General features: G+C 36.5%; 1 protein-coding gene across 1 annotated transcript in view; it reads left to right on the forward strand.

Moving 5' to 3' along the window:
• Positions 1-16,048, forward strand: part of RYR2 (ryanodine receptor 2) — a 634,673-nt gene that overhangs the window by 534,917 nt on the left and 83,708 nt on the right. Inside the window, exons 79-81 of the mRNA XM_025401874.1 lie at positions 34-137; positions 1,685-1,736; positions 10,237-10,290. Coding sequence (XP_025257659.1) covers positions 34-137; positions 1,685-1,736; positions 10,237-10,290 — 210 coding nt within the window. The remainder of the gene's footprint in view (positions 1-33; positions 138-1,684; positions 1,737-10,236; positions 10,291-16,048) is intronic.

Genomic DNA, 16,048 nt, shown 5'->3' on the forward strand with positions numbered 1-16,048 from the left:
ATGTGACGTTTTATAAATTTGACTTTTTTGCAGAAACCTGGGGCTGACCCTCCAGAAGAAGACGAAGGCACTAAAAGAGTTGATCCTCTACATCAGCTGATCCTTCTGTTTAGTCGGACAGCTTTAACAGAGAAATGGTATGGTTGGAAGGGTTCCTATGAGACATAGGAGGAACAAATAAAGAAACCTGTATCTGAGTATTCTGTGCCACGTGTTCATGTTTTAAGTTCATCTTGATGTTGTTAGGAGAGAGACTTGTTCAAAGATAACAACCAGCCTGGCATGGACCTAGGGATGGACACTCATTCAATTGTAGGCTTTAGCAACTACCTACTAGCTCTAGTTTTTCTTAACAACTTTGTAATTAATGATGTAGTTGATTCTGATTCTTCTTATGAAATGGTTTTTCTCCTTATCACAAACAGCCTTTATAAATAAAACAAAAGAACCAAAGCAAATTCCAGTGCCACAAGTATATGGAGACCGATGGTGACCCCGAAATTTTCTGGGTAGATAGTGTCTCCATTGTGCAGTGGGTCTTAGGAAACCTCTAGAGGCTAAGTGAGCCATCACCTCAACTTGGAGGTATCTCTGAGATCTATTTCCAGGGCATTGCCCATTTTTCTTGTCTTCTGCAGCCTTAGTCATATGAATTCACCAAAGCCACAAAGGGCAAACCTCTATGAAGTTACATAAGAAATGCACTGGTTAGCCTGATCGTCAAAATGTGCTCAGCATCTGTCATTATGGAGGGCAACGCATACATTGGCTGTGCAGATGGGACATAGCAGAGGCTAGAGGACCTTTATCTGCTGCCCTGCAATGGGAAAGAAAGCCAGTTTTGCCCCAGGCCTTTCCCATTCTCTGTAGAATTTGGGATGTAATTTAATTATAAACTCATATCCACATGAATCTCCTCAGAAGAGTTCATTTGACCTCTTTGCATGCCATAATAATGTACATTTCTCCCACTTAGCTAATGTGATCCATCCTTTCTCTCACTATTTCTCTCTCTTATTATTTCCTAACTAACAAAATCATCTCATTCCTAAGCATAGAACAACTGTCTGTCTGGCATTGTCAGGTAATGAGGTATTTCTCATAAGTGAATTTTTCTCATGGCTGAAGTTTAAAACTGCTGAAATAACTTTGCAAATTTCAGGTGTATTTATACTTTTCTTCACGTAGTCATGGTTTCCATGCTTCTCAAAAAAGAAGATAATAAACGTATTTTAACCGTTCTTAATTTTAAGGAATCGTTGTTATGGCCATCTTGTTTTTTAATTGTCACATCGTAATTTGGGGAATCTTTCCATCGAATGCCAAATTTGACTTCTGTCAAAAGCCCCCGCCTCATTTAAGTTTGCTTGTTTCAAGTTTTGTAGTCTGAAGAAAATTAAAATTATTACATTTGTTTGTAAACCAAAAAACAGTTTATTTTGTGAAAATTGAAGGCCCTTCTGTAAGGTAAGATGGGACAGCTATTTAGGATCCCCGGGATCTTTGCTTTCTGATTTCAGGATATATCTGAATATCCTAATATTGTCTAAGTTTTGTGTTCATTTAATTTTAAAAAAGGATACTCGTTAGAAAAAGAACAAAGGTTATTTTGTACAGTGATGATATGTTTGCATGTGCCTAGCCTTCTGCCTAAACACTGATGTTTTCTTCTTGTTTTCCCCAGCAAACTGGAGGAAGATTTTTTATATATGGCCTATGCAGATATTATGGCAAAGGTAAATAAATATCCTTCCTGATTTTCATGTTTAATTTTAATAAAGGGAAATAACTTTCATCTGAAAAGGATAAGAATCTGTGTATTTGATTAATTTCAACTTTTTGTTTGTAGCATGAATCTCTGTTCTAAATTCCTTGGCAGGTCATCATTGTTTCCTACTTAAACATTTTATTTATGAGGAGCCATAACTTTTTCTAAACATTCATTCATTCAACAAATATTTGCTGGACATTAACATATTGGAGATAACATGTGAAGAAGAAAGAAGGGCACACACTACACCTTCGTGGAGGTTTTTGTCTGATGGGGAAGATAACATTTAAGCAAATGGTTGTAGAAAAACCCTGATGAATTTAATGGTAGAGAAATGTATCAGTCCATTTTTACACTGCTATAAAGAATTACCTGAGACTAGATAATCTATAAAGGAAACAAGTTGAATTAACTCACAGTTCCACATGGCTGGGGAGCTCTTAGGAACTTATAATCATGGCGGAAGGCAGAGGGAAAGTAAGTACATCTTACGTGGCGGCAGGAGAGAGAGAGAATGAGGGGGGGACTTTTAAACACTTTTAAACCATCAGATCATGTGAGAACGAACTCACTATCAAGAGAACAGCATGAAGGAAACTGTCCTCATGATCCAATCACCTCCCACCATGTCCTTCCCTTGACACATGGGGATTACAATTCGAGATAAGATTTGGGTGGGGATACAGAGCCAAACCATATCAAGAAATTCTTCGGAGTATTGGAAACAGGTCCCATGGCATAGCAGTGAGGTCTGCTTAAGGAAGTCTTTGGCTGTTGAACCATGAGTTGACCATGCAAAATAGCACAGCTTCATATTAACTGAGTGTTTATGTCATTTACTCCTCTTGACAAGTAGATAAAAGTGGAGTCAGGGTTTTGCTGAGACTTCTCACTTGGGTACCATGTACCGAGATGGCAGCACCAGAATAATTATAGGCCTAGAGCGAAGAGAGAAGAAGGCGGCAAAATAAATTGTGAATGTGTTAAAGATGCCTGTGAGACATCTCAGTGGAGATGCCAAACATGCAATTAGACATCCACATCTGACATTCAGTATCTCAGGTAAGGCTTATAAATATAGACTTGGGATTTATCAGCATTAGAAGCCATAGGAGTAGATGATCGTACCCAGGAAGAGATGATAGCATGAAGAGACGAGGAGGCCTAGGACCCAGCCTCTAAGGACACAGAACATTTAAAGATGGTTAGAAGGAAAGGAGCTCATAAAAAAGTCGGAGAGAACCTTAAGTGTGAGTTAACATAGGAGCTAGGAGCTATAGGACCGAGTGTGTGGTCACCAAAATCATATTCTGCTGTGAGGTTGCGCAAGGTAAGGATTGAAAATCTCCAGATTTATTTCATGTATTTCACATGAGCAGAGTAAGAACAGCTTCTGAGGATTGTGGAGAGGGGCCCTGGAGTGGGGACGTGCTGCAGTGTGGGAAAGTAAGTAGTGATTCAGATATGAACAGAAATAGTATAGTTGTTTCTTCATTGCAAAGATTGAGAGGGAACAGACAGATATAAGATGATAAATATCTAGATGGAATTGTGAGGTTGAAGGGGATTATTTTTGTTTGTTTGCCATTCGTTTGCTTGTTTTTAAAGAGAGAGCAATCTAAGCACACATACATTCTGGTGAGGAGCGAACAGAATAGGAAAGGGAATCATTTGTGAAGTGAGGTCTGGAGTCCATGAGACCTGCTAGAGAAGGCAGGTTACAGGACATGAGAGAAAAGCCATGGCTTTCTAATTTATTTTACACTCTAACCTACAGTAAGAAATACACTTACCCGGTACAGTCATCTCTCAGCATTCATGGGGGATTGGTCCCAGGACACCCAGTGGGATATCAAAATCCAAGGATACTCAAGTCTCTGACTAATGGCATAGTATTTGCATGTAACCTACACACATCCTTCTGTATACTTAGATCATCTCTAGATTACATATAATAACTAATACAATGTAAATGCCATGTCAATAGTTCAACTCTATCATATTGTTATGCAATAATGACAAGAAAAATATCTGTACATGTTCAGTACAGACACAATCACCCATTTTACTTTCTCCAAATATTTTCTATCCACAGTTGGTTGACTCCGTGGATTCAGAACCCATGGAGGGCCAACTGTATATTTATAGAAACATAAAACTGTATGTTTAAAGTAACATAAAAATATATACCATGAAAGAAAAGTTTCATGAAATTTTCCTCTTCCTATGAGCAATGTAGTCTGAAATTTTCCATTCTATTTAAACAAAGAGTTGTTTTTATTTTTTCATGAATCACTAAATTGTTTTTATGTCTGAATGATGAGCTGAAACACCTAGTTCAATAAACACTGGGTTAAAAGATAAAAGGATAGGACTGGGCACAGTGGTTCGCGTCTGTAATCCCAACACTTTGGGAGGCCGAGACAGGTGGATCATTTGAGATCAGGAGTTTGAGAGCAGCCTGGCCAACACTGTGAAACCTCGTCTCTACTAAAAATACAAAAATTAGCCTGGCGTGGTGGTGCATGCCTGTAATCCCAGCTCCTCAGGAGGCTGAGGCAGGAGAACTGCTTGAACCTGGGAGGCGGAAGGTTGCAGTGAGCCGAGACTGCACCACTGCATGCCAGCCTGGGCGATGAGGTGAGAGTCCGTCTCAAAAAAAAAAAAAAAAAGATAAAGGGATAAAAGATACAAAGGATAAAAGATACAAAGGGAAGAAGGGAAGGCTGCCAGGATAATGGGAGGTTGGAAATGTTTCCTTTTACGGTCATTTGCTCTCTCTCTCTGAAGACAAAAGTACAGTCATCCGCTGACACCGAAGTGTTTGGTAGAGTCTATAGAGGAAGACTGGAGGAGAGAGAGAAGCACTGAAAGACACATCATGGCAATTGGCATGGCACATGGGCTAGAAATTAAAATAGGACTCGCAGACTGTGTAGGAAGCCTGGTTTATTTTAGGCTGTTGTCTATGAATTTGTAGCAGTCATGCTCCCCCTGGCTGTGTGAGGACAACTAGCAATTCTCAGAACCAAATGCAAATTCTGAGAAGCCAGGAAGTTAGATTCATCAAGGGTGCAGATTTCTGCCAGAGTCTAGTTGAGAACAGCAGATCAAAGCGGGTTTGTATATTGCTAGGAGGTGGCTTGTTAGGAAATGAAGAAAGAGGGAGGCGAGAAAGGGTTGTAGAGCAGCCCCAGGCCTGGGTGTTCTCTGCAGCTGAAGAATCGAAGTGGGCTGAACAGGTAGAAGCTCCTGGTTTGAGAATACGTAGAAGCTCTTGGTTTGAGAATAGGTTGTTTCTGATTGTTAGAGTTCTTCCTTGTGAGTGAAATTGAATTTGCCTCCATATTTATTTTGTTGGATCCTGAAGCTAAATCTAGTTTCTTTTGATAGATGGTCAAAAATTTGAGGAGGGCTATCTTGTTGACTCTTTACCTCAAGATTTTCCCCTTCATAATTAACTAATCATATTCCTTTTATTGTTTAATGTAACTCGGGGATGTCCAGCTTGCACCATTCAGTTTGTTACACTCTGCACATTCTCCATTATATTCATATATGCCACCCAGAAGTTAATCAAACACGGTATTCCAGTTATGACCTTACCTGTGTAGTGTGTATGGGGACTGTACCCTCACTTACTCTGCCTTAGGATCTTATACATTGGCCATCAATGGCAAGAATGCATTAAATTTTTAGCCAGATCACATCAGCTACCCTGTATTGGACTGTTGATTTTTAATTTTTTAATTAAGTATATGTCATCATTTCTCTAATTCAAGTCAGACCATTTCCCCAAGCTGAAATCTTTTTAACATTTGGTTCTGTCACCCACTGTTACCTCTTTCCATTTATATTAACCACAAACTTAATAAGTATGAGTGAGTTCTCTGTTTATCTAAGTTTTTGGTAAGCAGCTGATATTTTTATACCCTTTCCCAGACTGGTTAACCTACCTTATTTTTAATTCATCTAAACATACTTTTATAAAACTCATATTTCTCATCTCCTTTCATGAGATACTTAAAGAAATCAAGATGTTACTGTGACTGCTTAAAGTTGAATTCTAACTTTGGTAAAACTGCCAAAGATGGATGAGTTTTCCTCAATTATTTGCTTGATAACCATTTTAGACTATTATTGATTACTAATATCAAACTTCCTAGCAGGTGGTTTTTGGAAGCTATCTTTTCTCATTTTAAAAAGTAGCATCCCAGTTTTCTGGAACTTTCTCTTGGTCTTCATGGTTTCTCAGTTTACCAACAGTCATTCTGCATCCATGGATGTTACTTTTGCTTTGAGTCTTGAAACTTGAGACTTGAACTCACTTTAAGAGACTCTTGTATGTATCTTCCTCCACCACTGCAGTTCCCTTGGAAAGCATCATATATATCTTACTTAGGTTTTTGTTTTTCAGGTTTCATTGTTTTTTAAGCTTAGGAACACAGAGTTGGGTTAATCATAACTCTGGATTCATGATACACACTCATTGTTCGTCCACTAGTGTCTACTTTTTTAAAAGTTACTTAGTCATTTCTAATAATGTAGTAACTACCCGTATACCCACCCCCGACAAGAAACAACCTAGAGAATTTACATGTTATCCTACGGGCTTCTCATTAACCCATACCCTGTCTCCCCACACAAAGAAACCATCATTCTAAACCTTGTGCTTAAGATGCCCTTGCTTTTCTTTTCATATAGTTTTCATTTATTTATATATACATAGATAAATTTTCATATATATATATAATTTAAATTGTTACTGACTTTTAAAAGGGTAGTATGCTGTGTATAATCTTTTGGACTCTACTTCTTGGATTAATAGTGTTTCCTAAGATTCCTCCATACTTTTGTGTGCTGTTGGAGTTCGTTTGTTTTTATTGTTTTTATTGGGCAGATATAGCAGAGCTTATCCATTTACCTTTTTTGTTGATAGACTTTTGTATTACCTCTATGTTTTTGCTAATGCGAACAGGGATTGAATGCCTATTCTTATCCATTTCACCTGTTTTGCAAGAGCTACAGAGTGTACACATTTTCAAGTAAAGGAACAAATGTCATACTGTTTTCCAAAGTTATTGCATCAGTGGACATTCTTAACAACAGTTAAGAGAGATTCTGATGATCCACACCCCCTCCAATATTTGATATATGACTTACTGACTTTCGTCAACCAAATGGATATGAAATGGTATTTTGCTGGAGTCATGATTTTCATTTCTTTTGGCTAGGTACTTTTCTGTATTCCAAAAATCACTTCTTTCTGAAACAAAAGAGCTGACGAGTGGTTCTGCACGTCCTCTCTATTATGATGAGTACAGCATCTGCTCTAAATCATGTACTTACTGCTCTTTGTTGACCATACTTTGGCGATAATTTGAAAAATCATTTTACATCTTTGTATTTTTCAAGCCACACTTCATTCTAAATTCTATTCCCCTACTCCTATCATATATACCTCCTCTTTAAAAAGTCCTATGGAGAACTTCAGTGCATCCCATCTGTTTGCTGTTGCCACCCCTTTTTGTCTGCATCATGCCTACCCTGCTTAATTCCTTAGAATGTCTCTTTACTAGCTGTCATCCCTCTTGGGCTATTTGAAGCTGCTTCACCCTAGTGGTGGTTTTACCAATTTGAATCGGTAACAATGTGGAGGAAGATACCTGCAATGATATCATAAACACTCAACAATGTTGCTACTGTTTTGAGTTTCCAGCTACTGTTTTGAGTTTCCCTTTCCTCCTAGTTCTGCTCCTTCTCTGACTAACTTTTTAAAAATATTTAAGATACACGTTGTTATGCCCAGGGTTCCATTCTTTCTTGGTTAAAAGTATAAAATGCTGCGGTCACATTCTTATGAGTTTCTCTCTTTTGTCTCACCCATGAGTTCTCTGTTAGTCAGATTGAAATCCACACTGAAAGTTTCTGGGTTTTGATTCCTCAGTCTTCTATGGAGTTATCAAATCAGAAAGTCAAAGGAATGCATGAAATATACTTCTCTGGCAGAATGAACTTTTCAGCAGATACTGACAAGCTGAAGAGCCCTTGTTAATCCGTTATGCATTCGTGTTGCCAGTTTTGAATTCTGTTGTGGATACCTGAATGGTTTGAAGTGTCCTCCATTTTATTTTTTTCTTCTAAATTATTTATTCCACGCCTGCCCCTTTATGTATTTAGCTTATTCGCCTTTTCCTTCCTGGCAAAGGAATGACTCTTCCTTGTCTAGAACTTAGCATTCTGATCCAGAAAGCCAAATCCTGCTACAGGGCTGTCTAATATAACTTCCCATTTGCTTAGCATTACCATCTATGTCACATGGATGCCATTTGCTATTGAAGAACATATCTTTTGTTCCAGCAAATCCTTCTGTTTCTCTACAGTATATTCAAAAGCTGCTAGACATCTGATAACCATTTGTTTGTGATCTTAGCATATTCTCAAGCTAATTAGAAGTTTAAAGTAGTTCTTATAGGTTTGATGAATTTGTAATATATAGTCTATACACCAAGTAAATTCAAGTTTAATAGTTTTTAAAAATCACAGATTTTTAACTTCATTAGAATCAAATCGCATTAAATTTTCCTTGGAAGATATTTTAAAAAACAGTTAAAAATATTTTATTTCAAAATACTTTTTTATAAAACTTTTTTTTTCAGCTACTGCTTTAAATGGATCATTCCTTTGTACAAAAGCAAACATGGTTTATGAGTTTTATAACTTAAAAACATATCATTATAATCCCAAATAATAATTTTTCTGAATGTATTCTTTATTTCAAACCTTGTGTTTCTCCTATGTTTCTGAAGGTCATGAAATTTTTATAGAAGCTTATGTCTTTGAGAAAATGTAAAATTTCATATCCTTGAGACATTTTATATTAGTATTCTAATTTGCATAGAGAGTAAGCATGCTTGTTATCTGATAAAATTCCTATACTTCTTACTCCTATTTACTAATGTACATTACTAATCATTGGGAATAATGGGAGACATTAGAATAGGTAGGTCTTAAGGAGCAGCTAAGCAAAATTGCTCTGTTTTCGACTGTTTTCGACAGTAGATATACAGTATGTATTGATGGAAGACTGCAGATTTGCCTTCCAAATCTGTTTTGCTAAAGTTCTCATGAGTTCTTATTTTTTTAAATCCTGGCTAACTAATAACATGTAACTAATAACTAATAACAGAGTAACAGAAACTTACAGTAGAACATTTCCTGCTTTCTGAGTGAATCATTAACATCTTTGCTTTTGTGATGAAACATGCAGTTTGACATCTTAACCAGACAGTGAAACTGTCCTAGGCCTGCGTTCCCACCTTTATTTCCTCCTTTGCAAACTATGCTCATGTGCCTATCATTATAAACAGAAAGGGTGCTGCTCAGTATGTATTTGTTGAATGAATGAAAGAATATGACAAACCTTTTAGAATTTATCATGGAGTGGTGGGAAGGGTCACATTGTTTACCTTCCCTTCCATCCCCAGTTCATCTCCATGCCCAGAGTACTGTGTCTAATTGAAATAAAAGTATTTTTATGATTTGTAGCTTATATTTCATTATCTGCCTTCATACACCCCATGGAAACACTGAATGCTTACCAAGCGGAAGAAATACATATAAGGGTTAGAACAATCTAACTTTAATGAGCTGTAGGCTTCTTCCTACTATGGCTATTGGTTAATGACCAATTTCTTTTGGTCACTATTATATTACAGACCATAATAATAAAGCAGCTGAGATTTATTAAAAGCATATTATTTTTCAGACTCTTTTTTCTTTATTTTATTTTTTTTGAGATCGAGTCTCATTCTGTCACCCAGACTGGAATGCAATGGCACGATCTTGGCTCACTGCAGCTTCCACCTCCCAGGTTCACGCCTTTCTCCTGCCTCAGCCTTCCAAGTAGCTGTCATCACAGGCACCCGCCACCACGCCCAGTATTTTTAGTAGAGACGGGGTTTCACCATGTTGTTCAGGATGGTCTCGAACTCCTGACCTCAGGTGATCCGCCCGCCTCAGCCTCCCAAAGTGCTGGGATTACAGGGGTGAGCCACCTTGCCCGGCCTAATTTTAATTAATGGTTATTATATTTGCCTGTATTCATGCATTGCAATGGCAGCATAAAGAAAAAAAGAGAAAAGCAATCCTTTTAAGGTTTGCAGTTTGGTTTGAATGAGGCCAATGTATGAATAAGTAGCAGGTGTAGTATGATATGGACCTCATAGTTATCTCTGTTACCTATAAAATATGTAATCTAATATTTTATTTTTGTAAAAGCACTATGTATAATTTTCTTTCATGTCATGAATTCATTGATTATATCATCTAAGTATTCTATCTTACATTTAAACAAGGTTGATGATAATACAAATGATTTGCTCTTCTATGTCAAATGTTCTTTTGCACTATCTAAAATCTCAACGTATTCCTGTCCCCTCCCTTTTTTTTTTTAACATGTACAGAGTTGTCATGATGAGGAAGATGATGACGGTGAAGAGGAAGTGAAGAGTTTTGAAGTAAGATGGATCTTTCTGGATTTGCCTTTTTTCTATCTTGAAACATTGTTTCATAGCTTATAACTGACATTTATGTTTCTTGCTTCATGGCTTATTGCAGCTTATTGTGTCAAGGAAACTGCATGTCAGAGCTGGATGGACAAACCTGAGTCCTAACATTTGCTGAAGTTAAGACCAAGGATCATAGAATAGTTAAATAATATAATGAAGCCCATATGTTCAGAATGAGTGTTCCTGAGAACCCTCAGAGATGAGACGGCTTCAAATTGTTCTCATCTCAGTGATGTCGTGGTCTGGAATTTCCAACAGACGTGACGAAAATGTTTATTGAAGAACAACATGACATCAAGTTTTTCATCAAACCCTTGGTTTGATATTTTTTCCTCAATAGAAGTCTTAAAGATTTGGCCTTAAAGACTTCTGCCCAATTAGATCACTCATTCCATGTACATATGCAGATAGTGGCACACAACGCAGTTTGCTTGCATGAGGTAGGAGTCCATATATCCCTAGGACTGTATTACGATTATTTTCTCAAGTGCTCTCAGCTTTTAAATGTCCTATATAATTTGAAATGCTGCTTAATGTTACTTAGCCCAAAGGAAAGTTCTTGGTATTTTCCCCATTTGCTTATACTATACTTTCATTTTTTATGAGGAAAAGCTAGTTGTTGCTAACTACCACTCTTTTTGTTTATTGGTTCTTTTTTTTTTTTTTTTTTTTTTTTTTTTTTTTTTTTTTTTTTTTTTTAGAATTTTCATAAAGAAATTAAGTGCAGGGAAATAGAAATTAGATTCTTTTTCTTTTCCTTTTAATTTACATGTCTGGACTTTGAGCTAGAAGTCTGGAAATATATCAGTAGCCAGCAATGAGTCTTTAATTAAAGTGGACCCACAAAAACATATTAGCTAAGGAATGAGCTCAGAGCAGTGACCTTCCAGGATCCATTTGTTATGAGCATGTCTGCAGCATTGAAGTCAATGAGTCAAAAATATAAAAACAATCTAATTTGAGGAACTCATGACTATTGCTGGCTGAGAAAAATGCCATAAGATTAATTTCGGTATGATTTCTATAATCTTTTCTAATGTATGTGTTTTCTATTCTCAAAGTCATCTTTATTGATAAGAAAGTGAGGTCAGTTAGAATGAGCTGTGAGCAGCAAATAGTACTGTTTTTCTGAAGTGCACACCATTTATGGTCTATCCGTTGTCTTCAGAGCAATTGTTTATTGCTATTTTGCTTCTTGTCCTCATCCTTCCTTAAGGTCACAGGATCCCAACGCAGCAAGGTAAAACTATATATATGTGTGTATTTGTCTGGGTCTGAGTTTCGGTTTCTTGTGACATTTACCTTTGTTAGACCCAACATCTTGGATTCTTTTGTAAAAAGGAGGTCTTGAAAATCTTTCTACCAGTTTGTAGCTCCAATGCAATTGGTCTCTTCAGGATCCCTTCCTTTGACACAGGTTTATTCTTCTTGCAATTTATATGACTCATAATTTGAAGTGTTATCCTCCAGCTAACTTTGAGCTGTATACTGTGCTGGGATAAAGGAATCCAGCCCTTTAAATGACAAACTTTTTAAGCCAGGGACTTCTCATTTTTGGTGCAGTGTTCTGACCTTATCCCTCTTGATGTTTTTTCAACGCCAGTTTTATTACTTGAAAACAGACGTGATGAATGGTATTGCTGGTGAGATTGGAAAGAAGCCTGCTTTTCCATTGTGCTAGTAATCACTTCAGTTAGTAACTGGAGATTATATTCCATGATTTCAATACTGATTTCATCATTGCATTAAAGGGAAGAACTAGATGACTATTTCTCTCTTAATATTTTGAATACTGGGAACATTTGCTAAAAGAAAACATTTGGATATAGAATTACAAAATTGCTTATGTTAATATGAACCTTGTTAAGCTTACGTTTTATTTTCATAAGGCTATTTAGTAGGAAAATCAATCATAAACGTTCTGGGAAGATGATACCCATAAAGACTTTTGTTTTTGTTTTTTTGTTTTTGTTCCTGTTCTTGTTTAAAAAAAAAAAAAAAAAGAAAAGAAAAGAAAACCTTTTAGGCGGCCGGGGGCAGTGGCTCACGCTTGTAATCTCAGCACTTTGGGAGGCTGAGGCGGGTGGATCACTTGAGATCAGAAGTTCAAGCCTGGCCAACGTGGTGAAACCCTCTCTCTACTAAAAATACAAAAATTAGCCGGGCGTGGCAGTGCAAGCCTGTAATCCCAGCCACTCGGGAGGCTGAGGCAGGAGAATCACTTGAACCTGGGAAGGAGGAGGTTGCAGTGAGCCGAGATTGCGCCATTGCACTCCAGCCCGGGCGACAAGAGTGAAACTCTGTCTCAACAACAAAAAAGCTTTTTAGTTTGTAAGTGTAAACTATTCTACTTTGCCTTCTTTTAAAAGAAAAAAAAAAAGTGAAATATTTGCTGCCAAAATGAATTTTAGACTGTTCTGAAGAAACTACTTTAAAGTTTCTTTTTAATTTTTTATTTTATTTTATTTTATATATTTTTTTTTTTTGAGACAGAGTCTCACTGCGTCACCAGGCTGGAGTGCAGTGGCATGATCTCAGCTCACTGCAATCTCCACCTCCCAGGTTCAACCCATTCCCCTGCCCCAGCCTCCCGAGTAGCTGGGACTACAGGCGCACGCCACCATGCCCGACTAATTTTTGTATTTTAGCAGAGATGGGGTTTCACCATGTCGGCCAGGATGGTCTTTATCTCCTGACCTCATGATCCACCTGTCTCAGCCTCCCAAAGTGCTGGGCGTGAGCCACCACGCCCGGCCACTTTTTAATTTTTTTAACTCACTATTATAGTTGGAGGAATATATTGTTCTTGTATCATCATCCTTGTAAATTTCAAAATGTAAATCACGTATGTACTACCAGATGCAGCTCTGATCTAATGGGTATAATGGTTAATGGCATATAATGAGCCTAACACTAATATATTATGGGCTTACATAATAGATAAGAATAGATATAATAATAATTTGGTAGATTTTGATTTTTTCTCATTAATTGTTTCATATAAAATTTCTGTGAATTGTTGAGGGATGAAAACCTGAAGGGATCACCTAACATCAAGTAAAGAACTGATTTCCTAAGTAGCATAAAAGTTAATGCCTCAAGAATGTGTTGATAGTTGGATGATGGGGCTGGATGATGGAGAAGGTGTTGCTAGCCAACAAAACCATTTTCCCTTGAAAGAGGAATGCAGTTTCAGAGAGATCAGTTTGATAAATAGGGTCAAATTTAGTGACATTAGAAAGGTTCCTTATTCAGAAAGGAAGTCTGAAAGACAACTAGTGGTGGCATCTAATATTTAGACACTAGGATTCAGGCCAGACTAAGGACAAGAAATCAAATGAGATACGGAGCGTGACCCGAGAGAAAGGGCTACCTTTGAACTTAGAACAGTGGACAAGTATTCCCATGATGGGTGAAACCTAGCAATTAATCCCAAAACAGAGGATATAGACCAGCAGGTATGACTGTCTCAGCAAGAGGCAGGCTTTTGAAGTGCTGGGAATTGCCACACATTTATAGGTGTAATGCGGGACACCAGATTTGGGGATTTGCACTTCCTAATGAGATTTTTTTTTTTAGCGATCTCCATCCGATTTGGGACTATAATTTACACCTAATTTATGTAACATGCTACTCTTAACAAAATACTGTGTAAGTGGTAGGAAATAATACAAAGTTGAGAAACAGAGATATATCTAATTAATTCCTTCTAAAGATACTCTTCTCTGAGATTGACTATGTGATACCAACAAAACCACTGAAAAATGTATTGTTTATAAATGTAGTAATCTACCATACTTTTTACACGGAGATGTCTATTTGACATAATTAGACATGGTCTAATAGTGGAGTTATTCACATAAGCTACAAATATGAAAGGCTATTTGTCACTTTCAGTAATTCTTATAATGAATTATATCAAATAAGTTTGGAAATCACACAAAGTGTGTGGTAATTGAATTCTATCCCTGTAGCTGGTTAATTATTAATATTTGCTATAGTTTCTATTTAAATTCTTTCCCTGTAAAGTTGTCCATAAAGTCACTGAGAAGAGAAACAAAGTAGGTAAAAAGAAAAGTGGTGTTATAGGGAAATTCTCCATGAAGAATGCAGTAAAGCTCAAAAAACATGGAAAACAAGGAAAGAGGAATGACTTGCCAGCTCGTTTCTTCTTCCATCACATATGTGTATTATTGACATGATCCTATTAAATTAAAACTTGCCTGATTTAACCTGATTACAAAATTCCCTCTTTCATCTGTAATATATGTAAATATGCTTTTGCTATAACTACTTATTAAGTAACTTTATTGCATATTTAGTTAATTAATTTTTAGGTTTGGAGCAACTTCTGTATCAAAAGCATTAAAAGGGAGAGTTAAATCTTATAAAGAAGCTGACATTAATTGAAAGGGAAGAAATGCTTTATCAGTTACCTGAAAACGTAATTATTGGAGTTGAATGCTAGATTTCACTTTTTAATTTTTGCTAAGGCAAATAATAATAAACAATAATATTTCAAATAACATCATTTTTCTGAGCATTATGGGTTTTTCTCACCTAGATCAACAAAGAGCTTTGATACTGCAGTAGACCACATTTATTAACTGATTTTATAAAAAACTCAGAAACATTCTTTAGATGGGTACTTCGTTTATTGCTCTTCTCTAAAATCTGAGCATATAGCATTAAATAATAATTTAGTGAAAGCATTTCTTTAGAATATTAAGGTACTATAATATAGATTTCTTGTTAACTGCTAAATCTAAATTAATGACAGTGAAGCTTAGATAAGCGAGAGGAATGGAGTGTTAACTCATCTTCCAGGCCATCTTTCTCAAATATTAGGCAAACTGCATCTTCCTTTTGGTGAATGCCCAATTTCTAATTCACAGATGAATTATCTGATGAGTCTGAGGTCCTATTTTTCTGTACTATTGATTAAAGAGAATTTCTTGTGTGTTAAATTCTAAATATGCCTATGGCAGAGTTGGTAATTCTGTAATAAATACTTAGGAAACCAGCATATTCTCTCAGATGGACCTGAGACACAAATAAAATATTGTCATACCTGATAACATACTCAAACCAATACCCAGCTCGTATCCCACAGTATGTGCCATTAAATATGGAAGAACCAATTTAGGTCCAAAATGTTTTAAGGATTGATATTATGTAGCACTACCCCAATGTTAAAAAATTTTTGTCTGGCCCATCCATGAATCTAACTTTTAATAGAATACAATGTTTTGGTAATCCTACAAGAATGAATTGGCTGTAAGATATACTGCCCCCCATGGCTACATAATTTGAACTTTGAATGGGTTTATTTGGTGCTTTTCGTAGTAACACAGCATTTTAAATTAAAAAGTCTTCCTGAATCTTAGCAAAGAGAATTTTTAAATGCATAAAAATGGAAGATATAGCTATGGATATAAAATATTGAAACAATTATTCCATATATCAAGAAAATTTATAATTCTTTAGTTCCTACTGCAGGAGGTATGTGGTATCCAAAATATGGACTAAAGCATTAAGAGTTGCTTTTCATACTATTGAATCATAGAGGGGAAGAGGGAAGGAATTTTGACGGCCAGTGTCCTCCAGTACTCACTCTGATTGCTGCAGTCTGCCAACTACTTTTTATACAATAAAATTACGTATCTCAAGTAATCATCTCGTGTCTTAGCTCAGATTTCCTAGAAAA

The sequence above is a fragment of the Theropithecus gelada genome, chromosome 1 (assembly GCF_003255815.1).
Source record: "Theropithecus gelada isolate Dixy chromosome 1, Tgel_1.0, whole genome shotgun sequence".
NCBI lineage: Eukaryota > Metazoa > Chordata > Mammalia > Primates > Cercopithecidae > Theropithecus > Theropithecus gelada.